The sequence below is a fragment of the Asterias amurensis genome, chromosome 9 (genome assembly GCF_032118995.1).
Source record: "Asterias amurensis chromosome 9, ASM3211899v1".
NCBI lineage: Eukaryota > Metazoa > Echinodermata > Asteroidea > Forcipulatida > Asteriidae > Asterias > Asterias amurensis.
Window position 1 is genome coordinate 2,962,013 of NC_092656.1, and position 15,865 is coordinate 2,977,877.

The 15,865-nt window shown below is 37.6% G+C and overlaps 1 protein-coding gene across 3 annotated transcripts in view; it reads left to right on the plus strand.

Moving 5' to 3' along the window:
• Positions 1-10,249, plus strand: part of LOC139941709 (ADAMTS-like protein 5) — a 113,073-nt gene extending 102,824 nt beyond the window's left edge. For all 3 annotated transcript variants that reach the window (XM_071938319.1, XM_071938320.1, XM_071938318.1), the window contains 7 exons: positions 1,323-1,446; positions 4,488-4,574; positions 5,100-5,263; positions 6,062-6,173; positions 6,704-6,898; positions 7,371-7,436; positions 7,825-10,249. In XM_071938319.1, the coding sequence (XP_071794420.1) occupies positions 1,323-1,446; positions 4,488-4,574; positions 5,100-5,263; positions 6,062-6,173; positions 6,704-6,898; positions 7,371-7,436; positions 7,825-8,183 (1,107 nt within the window). In that variant the 3' untranslated portion in view covers positions 8,184-10,249. The remainder of the gene's footprint in view (positions 1-1,322; positions 1,447-4,487; positions 4,575-5,099; positions 5,264-6,061; positions 6,174-6,703; positions 6,899-7,370; positions 7,437-7,824) is intronic.
• Positions 10,250-15,865: the final 5,616 nt, after the last annotated feature.

Genomic DNA, 15,865 nt, shown 5'->3' on the forward strand with positions numbered 1-15,865 from the left:
ACTACAGGGTTCTAGACTCCGTCACAACAGACTAGAAGGTTCTGGACCCAATCACAAAATGCTACAGGGTTCTAGACTCCGTCACAACAGACTAGAAGGTTCTGGACCCAATCACAAAATACTACAGGGTTCTAGACTCCGTCACAACAGACTAGAAGGTTCTGGACCCAATCACAAAATGCTACAGAGTTGTAACGAGAATCAATTTAGCTCCACTCTCTTGACAAATAAAAACACAAATACGAAAATTAATAAGTAGGGCAGGTTATGATGTTGCACAGTCTAATAAAAATTTACTGCTTTTTCTGCTGACTATATTTGCGTATATGACAGGCCGCCTTTAAAAGATTGCTCCTTGATTGCGGTTGACATTAACGGACACGTGAATCACAACCGAACTCGATGCCAGCACCGGAGAAATCATAATGCTTTTATTATATTTTCATAACACACTGGCTTTCGTCATGCCCTTTGTCACGTCAGTAGTCGATTGCTAAATGCCGAATGACATAAACTAGGCCAGTGCTGATAGAGTTTTTCAAATAGCATGCTCAGTTGGCCCCGAACCGCTCAGAGCGCATAGAGTTCGTTACCGCCCATGTGTTGAACTATACTTCATGTCAGTGGTACTTTTTTTCTCAAGGAGACACATGTCGGCTTAATTTTGGTTTTCCGAAGAGAGCAATTACAGCAAGTCTTTGAGGAATACAAGTGACTTAATTTCCTTGGGAAAACCAGCCCTGAAGAAAAACTTACAGTTTATCTTACACCAGGGGAACATGATTGTAAATATTGTACTGTTCGGCCCAATGATTAAAGTGAAAAGTGGGACATAAAATGTTAAGGCACTCTGGTTAATCATGTGGATCACACCACATGTTGTGCACAATGATATACATCTGCTCCCGAAAACAGTTGTCAATGAGAACGTCATTTAAATAATGTTCGTTTTCGTTCGAAAGTTGTCAACATTGGTTATCACATTTTTGTTGTAAAATGTGATACTGATTCTGGAATGTTGCATATAATTTGGTAAAAGTGACCTTGGAAGGAAAACAGTGCGACGACTTTTTGAAAAGTACATTTTTTGCACACGTGGTATACTTCATAAGGAAATTTATATAAAAAAAAACATTCCGCAGCGTGCAATGTGATAAATATGTTTAATTTGTACAGATTCTTTCAAGTGAGTCAAGGTAAAAGGCTGAAAATCTGCGTCTTGCGTGTAGCTAAAAAAACAAGTAAACATAAAAAAGGTACGGTTCATACAGCATCTAGAACTAATTTGAACCAACTTTAATTATTGTCTCAATTTTTTATAGACCGTTGGATGCGATGGCGCTCTGAACTCCACCTCGTCCTTTGACTCGTGCGGGGTCTGCGGAGGCCGGAACCAGACATGTGGACACGTACACAAGACGTACTCTGAGGAATATCCATCTACTGGTTAGTATCAGACTACCTGTTTCTCTCTGTATATTGTTATCGGTTTGTGTTCATCGTGAATTCAAATTAAGAAAAACTTCACTCATAGTGATGACTGGATAGAAATCCCCTCATGGGTCTTGTTGTCGTTACGCGAGAATGACTTTGCTTGTTAGCTTGCATGTTTTAAATTTGGGGTGGTGGTGGGGGGGGGGGGGTCCGAGTCTTGAGATGCTTATAGGTTATGTCGACATTAACGTATCATAGCATATAAATAATTCGCTTCTGTGCCCAATTTCATGTTAAGCAGAAAATTGTGCTTAATAAGTTTCTTTGCTGAGCAAAGAATGAATTGGGCACCAGTTGCAACAATACTAATTTTATGGAATTTTGTCTGGTAACCATTTACTTATAGACCAAATTGTATGTGCTTAGATCGTTTTTGATGATAACAGGCTTTATTAAATAAATTGGCTCTGATTATCAGCTTAATTATCTCCCAGACAGTAGCCTACATTGCGACTATTAATTATCCTTAGATTTTCATAAATGCAATCATGAGTTTACATGGAATTATTCAAGCCTGTTTATACTGCTTCAATTTACAAGCATTGATGGATGAGGGTTACAAGGTACCGGTGCACTTCCATATTTCCTTAAAGCAAGCCCAATGTATTGTGGCACCCTTTGCCACTCCAGCTGCAGTGATCTTGGAAAATGTCTTTGGGAAATCAACTTTGCGCGCTGCAGAAAAATGTATGACACAGCAAACAAAGTACTACCTTGTAACAATATTCATGTTCCTGTAATACAAATATAACAACATAAAGCCGTCAAATAAACGCAATCTTCCTGTTGCACCCCCATGTGTTGTTCGCTCTACAACGATTATGATCTTGGGCGTGTGGATATAAGCACATTGGGGGGCTGATTGACTGACATTTCACAGTGTTGGGTGTGGACATGTCGGTCTCTGTTAAGCGACCCGTGATGCACTGTCACCATCAAAAAAACATCATCATCGAAAGTCCCTTGGTATTTCGAACATGCATATGGTTCGAATTGATGTCCTTTAATCGCAATTTTCTGCAAATCCCATGAGCACGTGTTCGGTTTGTTAAAAAAATGTGCAGCTAGTTACGGGTAAACTCGAGCCCAGACCAGACTAGTTTCTTATGAGATGTTTGTTCTTCTTCTTTCTCATAGCTTTGGGATGTAAAGTGTTGAAATATTTCATTGTGAAGATAAGAAGATGCAAAAGAGCATCTCAACTCAGGAGCTGTTTCCGTCTTATTGTTCGCTCTGCAGTCACTAGACGGTGACATGCCGACTGTACTCACAAAACGCTGTCCCATGACTGAGGACTTATCTTGCTTTACTTTAAAACTTTCGAAACCATACTCATTTACAGGACAGCGCGAAAAAGCGAGACAAAATTACAAAAACACTTTTACAGCATTGCATTTCCATCAATCAATCATACCAAAATATTATGTATATTTACTGGGGCAGAATTTATAAAATGGGATGAAGTTGCTTTTTACTGTAAAACTGTCCAAAATTAGGTCCTACCCTTATACACAAGACATCGAGCAAAAGCTTGAGAGAGATAAAGTTACAAACATTTGTTATAAATCTCAAATATGCTACATATTTTTAAATGCAGGGGTGGATTTCACAAAGAGTTAAGACCAGTCTTATCTCGAGTTAGGACGAGTTACTCATCCTAACTTAGGACTAGCTATACGTTTTTCATATCTCCTAGGACTAGTACTTAGTTAGGAATGAGGTTGCTTTTATGTAAAACGTTTCAAAACAGGACAATGAGCAAAAGCTTATAGATAGATAAAATCACAAACAACTTTTACAGTTTATAAGGTGTATATGATGAGGTAACAACCACCATACATTATTCTAAAATTATCTTACATTTCCGGCTGCACGTACGATCTACATGACTCTTGAGTTTTCAACGACAGTCGGATATGACAGCAGATTGCGTTTTTACACGAGCGTGCACCGCACACCTTAAAACTGTTATAATGTCTTGAATCATTTGTAACTACGTAACATTTTTAGCTGTGGGTAAAAAACGCCAGGTCTCCTGAGAATATATAAATTAATTTCATCAACTGACTTACCAAGTAGGCGCCTAGCTTCTTGATCTTCACCTGTTGGGTCCACGGAACTCCTTCAGATGTAATATAGGGAGATACAATCATGGCTTTCCTGATGCCAGTTTATACCTTTGCAATGAGACGTCACAAAGTACGATCAAGGACCAAAAGTCAGACGAAACCATCCAGCAAGTTTGACCCATACTTCCTGTCGAACCGTCCTGAATTGTGAAAATCTTTACTCCACACACGACTACTCTAGTTCACAAGTTTTTCGTGTCTGTTTTGGTAGTCTTGATGGCCCAATTCCTTGGTTCTTTTCCAAAGATAGTGCGACAACCCGTCTGCGAGACGTTCAACAGCTATAACAATAAAGCGAGCAATGGCGGACTGAATGTTGTGTGTGTATACAATTAGTATTACATGGAGTACATGCATGTTAGCAATCGGAATGTGTCTCTATTGTTCTTGCACCTGTGGAAGAAGTTTGTCCGACCCGCGCGTCATTTATGCAAATTGGATATGGGGTCTCGAGTATTTGGGGGCGCTATGTATAATGTTTACAGTAAACTCGAGTATAGCATTCAGTTTAGTTACATCATTTTATATGAACACCGACTGGCAATTTCAAAACGAAACGTATTTTAAACTAAGAATAACAAAACTCACAGCCTGAGCTTTTGCAAACCAAGGTTGGAAAACTATTGAAAAACCATAAAATGAAAGAAAAACAACAGAGAGGGCCTAGTCACAGATTAAAAAAAAAATCGAATAATTATGTTAATTTTGACTCAATTAAATTAACACGATTAAATTTCGTACTAACATTCGGTCGTCCATCAACCAGCCCGGCTTGTGTATCGACAATGGCGTGGACGAACATTATACCTTTGCTTATTTCACCAAAATATACTAATAAACATGTTTTTTCCATCCCTTCTTTAGGATTTTACACCTACAACCGTATCATCATGATCCCTGCTGGAGCAAATAATATCAGGATAAAGGACAAGAGTTCACTCAATTATATTGGTAATTATTAAAACTTATAACAGGATTATCCCATTCCTATAGCCCCTATTTGTATCGTGAACTGACGAATTACACTGCAAAAACCGGGTAGTTAAAATTTACACCATGTTTTTTCCCCAACATAATGGATAACACCAATTGTTAATAGGCAGAACAGCTTTAACACCCCAGTTTATATAGATTGCATGTACAAAGACCATAAAATGACCATGCAAACTTACTTGGTTTAGAAAGAATTCCAGCTGTTGATGATATCATTTTGAGAAACTATTTCTTTCTTCAAAGGAATGTTTGTTTGTTTGTTTGTTTGTTTGTTTGTTTGTTTGTTTGTTTGTTTGTTTGTTTTAACTTCTATTCATACAACAAATAACTAAACAAAATAGACTAAGCCATACACATGTTGAGGATGTGGTTCTATATTGGGGATTCAAAATCATTGCAATCTGAGAAACACTTCGCATTCTTATAGCCATCTTCGCACCATCAAGATCTTAAATATCATCTTTTTGTGTTACAATTGTCAAGCTTTGAAAGATGAATCGGGTGATTTCATCCTGAACGGTGATTGGATCATTGATTGGCCAGGAGACTATGAGGGGGTGGGTACCACCATCGTGTACCAACGTCATCGGAACGGCTCAGAGGACGTCAAGATTGACGGACCAACAGACAAGATCCTGGAAGTCATGGTAGGCCAATACATAACCAATACATCTAGGCCACTGACCAATATTAGATCAGCCAGTCGATCGGTCAAGTTGTCAATATTATAAGTTGTCAATATAAGTTGATCAATCGGTGTTGTAAAAAAAAAAAATCGAATTATATAGGACAAAAAGAACATGGGTAGGCCTACACCTTTTTTGTGAAACAAATGTTGAAAGCCAATGATGAGCAGTGTTATTGATATACAGATGTGTCAATGATGGATACAACTCGTTTGAGTTTGTCAAATACAAGATCTGCAAAGAGTTACTCAAGATTAATGTTGTTCATTGGGTGTCTTTGTTACAAAAAGTGTACCCGTGATTGTAGCTGTGTACTTCATCAATGAGTGAATAGCTGGCAAGCAAACTTAAACAATATTTATTTATGTTTCGAGATAACTTTTTGATGAACCACGAAAGTCCTACCTTAGGACTAGTCATAAGTTAGGACGAGTCCTAACTCGAGACAAGAATGGTCTTAACTCTTTTTGAAATCCACCCTAGGGACTCGAGGAACCATTTTATTAGGAATATAAATGCACAAACACAGGCTGTCTGATATTCATGGAAAAATAAAAGGAAGGGATATGAGCTTCTCAATATTTAGAAATGAGAACATAAGAAGTGTGAGAGTTTGGGCAACGCCTAGGTTACTAGAATCGCAGTCAGCGTGTCATCCATGGGGGAGGGGGTCCAGAGATCATTAAAATCACAGTGTTGTCGTTTGTGCAAACCACAGCGGGTAGCTAACTCGTTCTCTCATCCTTGTTCTCATGATAGATCATCTTCAGGGAGAAGAACCCCGGCGTGGAGTATGAGTACTGGATGCCGCCTCAGAAACATGGCCGTAACACCGGGAAGGATCAGTTGCTGTCAGATGATATCCTTGTCGGTAAGATTTACATGCTCACTTATGCCAAGTATAGACTTTGCTGCAGAAGCTTGATTTAAGGGATGGTATTATCTTTGGTAATTAATTTGAAGAGTAATGAACATAAACATTTACTTGGTAAAGAACACTGGACAGCTGCTAATAATTATAAAACATTGTTAAAAACCACACCCTTTGATATGTAATCTTTTAGAAAGAGAAAATAAAAAATTTCATAACAATAAATTGATCTGAGAAGGCTTCAGGCACGAATGAAGCCATTTTATATGCCATTAGATTAATATGCTCCAACCATCTTCCTTTTATGTTGCCACCGCAGACATTCAGGTTTTCTCTTCGAATGGGCAAATGAACTGTTAGCTTGAATTAAATATTGTTATCCAATAACAATGAAAAACAACCAACTGTATAGAAAGGAGAAGAAAATAAAACACAATTTTAACAGAAAAATATTTAAGTTAAATTCCAAATTCCTCTGAGTTATTACAACTTTGTCACAATTTGTTTACAATTTTTTTCTTTATTGACAGATGGACAGGGTCGACCCTCGGAGCAGACCGATTCGGACACTAAACCCGAGTCCGTAACTTCAGCCAACTCCAGCATGTCTCAAGGAGAGATGGATGAGGGGGAAGACGAAGAGGGTCAGGCCAGCGAAACCAAGAAGAAGCCCAAGAAGGAACGGGGCAAGAAGAAGGATAAGAACAGGAAAGACCGCAACAAAGGTAAAAACGACATTTCAACTATTTTTTTGTACTTTCAATTAATAGTTTGGAAAACTACACTGAGAAGTGTTATCTTGCAAACAAAAGCTAAACCTTTTTATACAGAGCTAAACCTTTGTATACAGAGAACAAACACAGTACTGAATGCAGATGTTTTTATCCACATACACCGATGTGTGTTAGCACTGTACATTCAGTCAGGATTTTCCCGAGTTTTGTGAAAACAAATCAACGGCATATCACTTGCGCGGGGTTCGAACCCACGACCTTTGCAAATCTAGAGCAGTTTCTTACCAACTTAACACCGACATTGCCCTGTAACTAGAGGCAGTTCGAATCCTACATTTGACTGCTATTTTGGAATGTGGTCTTTAATAATCCGATACGGTTTTCTGTGGATGTATCATCTATATCAAGTTTCTGTTGGCATGGTTGATGACAAATTAATTATTCAATTTCTGCTTATTTTCAGCGAGATGTCCCAAGTGCAGAAAGGTTCGCGGATCACGAACTAGTCATTTTTGTGAGAACGACTTTGGTAAGTCTAACACGAATTCACGCATTTGTAACTCTTCGGAATTATTGTTGTCGTCTTACTGATTGTCCAGTGGTTTTCTTTCTAAACTTGGATTTTGTTGTTCTCCTCTTATTTAAACAAACGAAACAAACTCATCATGCTTTGCTATCCCATCATCATTAAAGAAACACGCTCGTCAACACAAGGAGCGTTTTGTTGTAAAGCCGCCCTCTGTCATTCGTCGTACAAATGTATTTTGAGTTTTCGTCGTTTGTTTTTGCCGTTCTGGTAATCAAATTGACACCCTCTGTGCGGACGTCGCAACATGACAAGTAGCCAAAAAAATCCTCCTTTACCAGACCGCTTCATTATTCAAAATAATTATATTATTTATGTATTTTGGTCACAGTCCTTCACGTGGAGATTACGAGCAAAACAATCGAGAACGGACAAACTCGCTTTGACGCCACAATCCTGCAGACCTACAAGAACACAGTACCTCTCGGACGGCGGGAGTACATCTGGGTCCCCAACGTCTGTAAGTGTCCATCCCTGAAAACAGGTAGTCAGTACGTCATCACTGGTAACCGGCGGTACGACTCGGAAACGGGCGAGACGCAGCTGGTAGTCGACCGGGATAACTTAGTGTCGGCGTGGAAAGATGGCTACCATAAGAAATGGGACAAGATTCAAGCGCGAGAGACATTGTTGTGCCCTGCCCAGGCTGCGGAGACGGAGGAAGATGAAGAGTTACCCACAGGACTTTAGGATTAAGCATTCTGTCCAGTCAATAGGCTGGCTGTATAGGTCTACGCGATAATGCTTGATGTTGATACTGTTTTAAGGGGGAACACTTTACGATCGGGTGTGCGGCAGTTGTAATCAGTGTCAGCCACATCCCTTCATTGGACAAACAGTGGCTTCAAGTCAAACTGTATCTGGGTTTTAAAATTAATAACACATCATTGAAAAAACTGGACCTTACTATATAAACGTTAGGAACACTTGGCATGTATATAATACAAACTGGGTTGAAACATTTTCACGTCTCTCACAGTACCATAAGAGGTATTGCAGGATGAAACTTCTGAAATTTCATGAAGAGAAATATGTAATTTGGATCAAATAGTGTTTTCATTTTTTTTAGTAAAACTGTAACTAATAAAGTGTCATGGTCTACTATACCCAGGAGGTGGTAATATTTAACATTTCTCTTGGTTATATATTGTACAACAAAAAATTACTGAAGGCCAAGTTTGTAAATTTAGTGCATGGTAAAGATGTGTGTGCATGGTCGTGCATTCACCTAGACTTGATTCAAGTCCCGTTCTCGTGTTAGAGGTACTATTATCCGCCGTCAAAATGTATGGTGGTCCCGCGGCACAGGTTGGGTGAGTTTTCTGATGTATAGAAGATATGGGACTGAAAATAAAAGGACTCTCACGGGATTGGGACTTGAGTCAAGTCTAGCATTCACCGGGAACAATTGACGTTTACACGACCAACGTTGTGCGAATTTTGTCGCCACTGTAAGGTGGAAGAATCAAGTTGTCTGGAATAATGCCCTATGGTTCCTGCGATGGTATCGCCAAAAGGGCAATAACCAGCAAACGCAAGAGGGCGTGTGTACCCACGTCACGAGTTCGTCGAAATTTAGCCTGAACATCACTGACGTCACACTTCGAGGCTCGTGAATAAAGACAGGGGCCCAGTCTAGTCAAACTTGAGTCGAGTTAGAAGAGATCTTTGTAAATTGAAATAAAAACCGACAATTTGGTGCATTCAATGAATTTTATAATTTCAGTGGCCTTTTGAAATTTTTGCACAGAGAGTGTAGAGGGTTGTTCATATTTTCAACGCAGAGTAAAAACAACTGGTATTTTGTAATAATATTGTTTCAGATAATAATTGTTGAAGATGGTTTGGATGGCAATGATGACGGTGTATTTTTGGTGTTATTTTGCTATTTTTTAATATTAAAAGTATTTTTATTCTGTACACTAAACAAGACACATTGTGCTTTCGGATTAGAGAATGTTCTGCCGATGAGCTATGTAAATAAGCATCTAAATATTCACGTCAGCTTAAAAAAAACACATTTTCTTTGTTTGTTTAACCAATTCGTAATATACCACGGTATGCTAAATTGCCACCAACGTGTACATAACATTGCATGTAAAAATGTTGAGCGTTTAAAAACGGTTTGTTAATAGTTTTACAACAAAAACTTAAATTAGATAGTTCGGTTCGTATAGAGACGACCATTATTAAACCAATGTTTATTCTCGTTAAAATGAGATCAGATCCAGAAAGTATTCAGGTTAATTTTGTATGTAGGAAGTTTTTAGGGTAAGATCATTTAATGGTTTTTTTTTCAAGAGAAGGTATACGTTTTGAAATGACTCTTGAATTTAAAAGTAATAGGAGTTTTTGGTTAAAAGCCTACAGCAGCATTCGATATATTAAAGCATTTTGGAAAATATCACTTGGTGATGTAAAAAGGTATCAGTTTAATGTCCCAAAAAGTTGTGATATGTCTCAAAAATTGAATTCCTATTGGGTGACTATTCTTTTTGCATTGAGACGACATGGCCCCTTTAAATCTCACTCGAAATAGTTTTACATCATATTTGTTCAATTCACGTCCCGGCATCATTAAAGGGAAGGTACACTATTGGTAATTGCCAGCATTGTAAATCAGGATTCTATATAACAATGTTTATCTTTGTAATAATTTAGCGAATCGGGGCATGACTATTGTTTCGTAAACCGCGTTTTTGTTTGCAGTCGATGGCTGGCTTTTTACCTCATTAAATGTTCTCATTAATGACTGAATAAAATCGTTTCGCTCTCTTTCTTTTTACATTATATTATTGTATACCCAGGCTGAATATGTTTGAAGGAACCAAGGCAGACTCAAAGGCATTGCATTTTGGTAATATTGGTGTCTGCCAACATAATGCAGTGTTTTAAAGTAAGGGTCACCTATAGATTGGTATTAAACTACTCGAAAAAAGACTATACAAACTTAACTGGTGAGAAGCACTGCATATCTTGATACTATAACATATTTTGAGAAAGGATTCCCTTTTGAAGTAATATAGTTTTTTACCTGTGTTTTCAGCAAGTAGACACCGTCTTCAGTTGAAATTGTCAAAGGTGTCGTTACTGTATCTTCTTTTTGTTTTCTATTTTGCCTATAATTAAGCATTGCTAGTACGTTTTCAAAAACCAAACGATGACCCTACCCTAGAAACAGTGGCCTGGATAACGAGTTGGACGACATGGACTAAAACATACGTGAAAATAATTTTGAAATAAAACAATTTATTCATCAGAAATATTAATGAGTATATTGTTATAACAAAATACATAAATATGACCATATATACATACAAGAGTTTTTAGTATTCAAAAGTTAGACTAAGACACTAAAACATTATATATTATGATTTAGTATACACACAGACACTCCGTTGTCATGTTTCTACTTTTAAGTTCTAAACACCGTATTCGTTGAACAAAAACAAAATTATATATATTGACTGTACTTTTAAAGACGATTAACAAGAATAGATTTTAAACTGTGCATGGTGGAAATTAGAGAAAGGACCAGAACAGAGTGCTAAGTCATACATCAACACTGTCAAAAACATACGAAAGCTTGTTCGTTTCATGCGTACTCTTCATCAAATTTGAAGTACTAGTAATTTGAATTTCCTGCCTCGGAGCGTGCAACAATTTCATTTTCCAACAACAAAAGTGTTCCTCGCATCTGAACACAATCATTATGGCAATGAGTTACACAGGAAGCTAAAATGACAACCTGAATAGGCCAACATTGTCATCTCGTCTGTTTTGGTCCCTAAAATTGATTTTCTGTACAGATACAATGCAGTGTTATTTCTTTAAAGGCATTGTACATGTTTGGTAATTGTCAAAGACCAGTGTTCTCACTTGGTGTATCCCATCATAAGCATAAAATAACAAGCCTGTGAAAAATTTGGGTCATCGAAGTTGCGAGAGAATGATGAAAGAAAAAACACCCTTGTTGGACGAATTTGTGTGCTTTCAGATAAGACTAAAAGACTTCTAGCTAGAAGTCTTTTAATATTTTAGTGAGAAATTACCTCTTTCTCAAAAACTATGTTACTTCAGAGGGAGTCGTTTCCCACAATGTTTTATACTATCAAGAGCTCTCCAATGCTTACCAAGTCAGGTTTAAAGTTAATATTTTGCGGAGTAATTACCAAACGTGTACCTTCCCTTTAAAGACAAAACTGGTCCAAAAGCAACACCAGTGGGCCTTTAATTTCATATGGCCGACAAGCACAACGATTTGGTAAGTACAGACAGGATATAGCCCAAATGTACAGTTTACATGATTTGTGCCCCACTCTTCTTTTTTTATTCTGAGCAGTGTTTTCTGCTTTTTGAATGGTAGGCCTATGCCTAGGATGACTTTCCAATTTTGAGAAAGACAGAAATGTTAAATATCTCACACAATATATAAATATGATGAAATCATATCACATTAAAGGCTCAACAGTAATCACAAATTAGAAGTTAGCATGGGTAAATACCCATCCCCCCCCCCCCAAAAAAAAAAAAAAAAAAAAAAATGAGAGAAAAAAACAGAGGGGGGTTTAATGTCCAAAATGGAGACTGGCACATTATTTTGACGAATTACCAAAGTGTCACAACATCTTTGAAAAACTGTGATTAACAAAATCATAAATATTACTTTAAAAAAAGTGCTTTAAAATAAAAAAATATATGATTGTTTTTTCATATTTACAATGTAAAAAGTTAGCAATTTAAGAATGAAAATATGCACCATTTTGGGATGGTGACTCAATTTAATGCCCACTTGCATTAACAGAAATAGATGTCACCTTTAAAGTCATTGGACCCTTTCGGTAAACAGTATTGTCCAAGGCCCACACTTCGAGTATCACAATTTCTATATCAAAAAACAAACCTGTGAAAATTAAGGCTCAATCGGTCATCGGAGTGGGGAGAAAATAACGGGAAAACCCACCCTTGTATCCGCGCGTTTCGCCGTGTCATGACATGTGTTTAAAATAAATCTGTAATTCTCGTTAGCGAGAATTGATATTATTTTACTGTTTTCTCAAAAAGTAAAGCATTTCATGGAATAATATTTCAAGAGAAGTCTTTCACCACTGCCTTCTGTAAACCCTGTAAGTTATTTGTAAATCTGTGAACTTTTTTTTGTTTCTGTACCGAAAGGGTCCAATGCCTTTAAGAGCAGTTATGAAAGAATAAGATTTGAAATTTGTAATGAAGTTTAAATATATATAGAAATAAGAATGACAAGCATTGCAGGTAGTGTAGGCAGTTTCAATGTTCTTGGCATTGACAGAACCTGATCCACGGTACCAAATTGTTGATAAATACATGTACAAGTACTTGGTCATTCAAACCAATCTTCAAAACCGTCCAATGCAACTGGAATGTTCCATGGAGTATGGGAGTGTGTACTAGACTAGCGAGTTGAGTACCCTCCATAGAATGTCTTAAGAAAAGGGAATTATAGAACAGCAATGGAAGTACCCCGCTGTGAGTGTGAGTAACTCCTAAAAGTACTTTCATGTGAGCGTGACTGTGAGTAACTTGTACAAATTAGTTTTACAGAGACTGTGAGTAACTCCTACAAACACTTTACTGCGAGTATCAGTAACTCCTAAAGTACTTTCATGTGAGTGTGGGCAACTCATACTTTACTGTAAGTGTGAGCAACACATACAATCACTTTCATATGAGTGCGAGTAAGTCGTACAAGTACCTTACAGTGAGTGTTAAAAACTACTACAAGTACTTTAATGTTAGTGTGAGAAACTCTTACAAGTAATATACAGTGAGTTTGAATAAGTACTTTACTGTAAGTGTGAGTAACACATACAATCACTTTCATATGAGTGCGAGTAAGTCGTACAAGTACCTTACAGTGAGTGTTAAAAACTACTACAAGTACTTTAATGTTAGTGTGAGAAACTCTTACAAGTAATATACAGTGAGTATGAATAAGTACTTTACTGTAAGTGTGAGTAACTGGTACAAGTACTTTCATGTGAGTAAGAAGTACTTAACTCGCACAACGAGTTTACTGTGAAGCCGAGTATAAGACAAAGGGAGTCTTCGGAACACTAGTTGGCAGCAGAACCCATGAGTACTTTTCCAGGAGTACAGGTTAAGTATTTGAGTACAACCTATTATTGAGTACTGTAACGGTACAAAACAGAGTTTGAAAGAAACTGGAGGAAACAAAGATCAAGTTTAGTCTGTGAATGTTTAGGAAAACCCCTCCAACTAGATTAGGGGTGTTCGATAACAAGGGGAAACTCTGACAGTAGTTCCATTGGGAACACTGGCAGTCCCTAATGGGAACATGTACTCCTCTAACTATGAACAGGCTGTTTAATAACTCTGTGGAAACACACATGGTTCATGACTGGAACATTAGGGGTGTAACTGATCCCTGGAACAGTTACCGTTGACAAATCTAGACTAATATACTTTTACAATGACCTAGACCTACTTCCAGAACCAATAAATGAGATCCTGAAACATGTGTCATGTTTGACACACAAGACACACAAAATTGATTACTAACAATACGTTTTAGAACATTTTCAAACCGTGATCAATCAAATTTCCGTATCTCGTGTATCACCCATGACACATTTTTTTAGGATGTCATCTTCGATGCTTAAAGGAACACGTTGCCTTGGATCGGTCGAGTTGGTCTTTGAAAAGCGTTTTGTGACCGTTTGTTATAAAATGCATATGGCTAGAAAGGTGATGTAAAAGTAGAATACAATGATCTACACAAATATGCCTCGAAATTGCGAGGTTTTCTTTTTACCTCGTCCAATAACACGATCGGCTTTTTATGGGAGCCAAATTTTTGACTCCCATAAATGGCCGACCATGATAGTTCGCGACGTAAAAGGAAAACCGTGCAATTTTGAGTGACAATTGTGTGGATATTTATGTTCTACTTTTAGAACATCTTTCTAACCATATACATTTCATAACGAACGGTTTCCAACGCTTTTTAAAGACCAACTCGTCCGATCCAAGGCAACGTGTTCCTTTAAATAGGTCCCCTAACTTCTATGGGGATAACATACACACATATCGCATATAGGGCATTTGTAAAGCGCCACCCTACGTCAAGAACGCAGCACATTAGATTGGGTATAGATAATGTTTGATATACAGTTATCAAACCTTTTCAGTAAGGTAATTCCAGCCCAAGGAAAACTCAAAAGTAAATCAACATGAAACTGCCTTTATACTCATGATTATGAATACAATTTTCTTCAATGGAATACATTTGTTGGCTCAAAAAATAAAATGATTTCTAATAAATCAAAGACTGTTTTCCTCCTGTTGTGAACAGCCATCTTTCTTTCCACTATCTTTTTGAAAATAAACAATTTGAAAATACTTTTCAATTAGAAAACTACCTTGGGTTGTAAATGCAGGCTTTCATGGAGGCAATTGCCCCAATGCTCCTGGTAATTGCCTTAGTGCCCTTTAAAAGGTTTAAATACTTTTCAATTAGAAAACTGCCTTGGGTTGTAAATGTAGGCTTCCATGGAGGCAATTGCCCCAATGCTCCTGGTAATTGCCTTAGTGCCCTTTAAAAGGTTTTCTAAAGAAACTTTCGTTTCCACGTTGAGGTGCCCTTTTATAACTAAGGGCAAATTGCGTTTCCCTTACAGGCAGGCAGGATTAGGCTTGTAAATATAATAATATATAAAACTGTGTGTCACAAAGATAAAAATAAAGGTCCACACCTTTGTCTGTTGTTGAACAGCAACGAGCTTGTTCAGATAACCAGTCATACATGTAACTAAAGCATAACCAAGTCCCATATCATCTTCAGGCCAGTGGAAATTGATTAGCAGTTTCTTGTGAGATTAATCTTTGAAAAGTGAGGAGGAGTTTTGTTGTATTCATCATTAGGGACTTTTCGTTTTCGACGACGGATGGTTCTGCGACGGTTGTTCAGCTAAACGTTGCCGATTTCAGCACAACGAAGATTCATCCCAAGTACTGTCGTAGAAATTGAGGGACGACCGTCCTCAAAGCCGACGCATGCGAAGATGACGCCAAATGTCATCTTTACCGTCGCAGAACCATCCGTCGTCGAAAACGAAAAGTCCCTATTGTCAAACATGTACACCATAGAGCTGCAAAGTCTATGATTTGTGTGTACATATTTTAAGGAACACGTTGCCTTGGATTCGGACGAGTTGGTCTATAAAAAGCGTTTGAAACCTTTTTGTTATGAAATGCATATGGTTAGAAAGATGTTTTAAAAGTAGAATATAATGATCCACACAAGTATCACTCAAAATTGCACAGTTTTCATTTTATGTCGCGAACTAACACCGTCGGCCATTTATGGGAGTCAA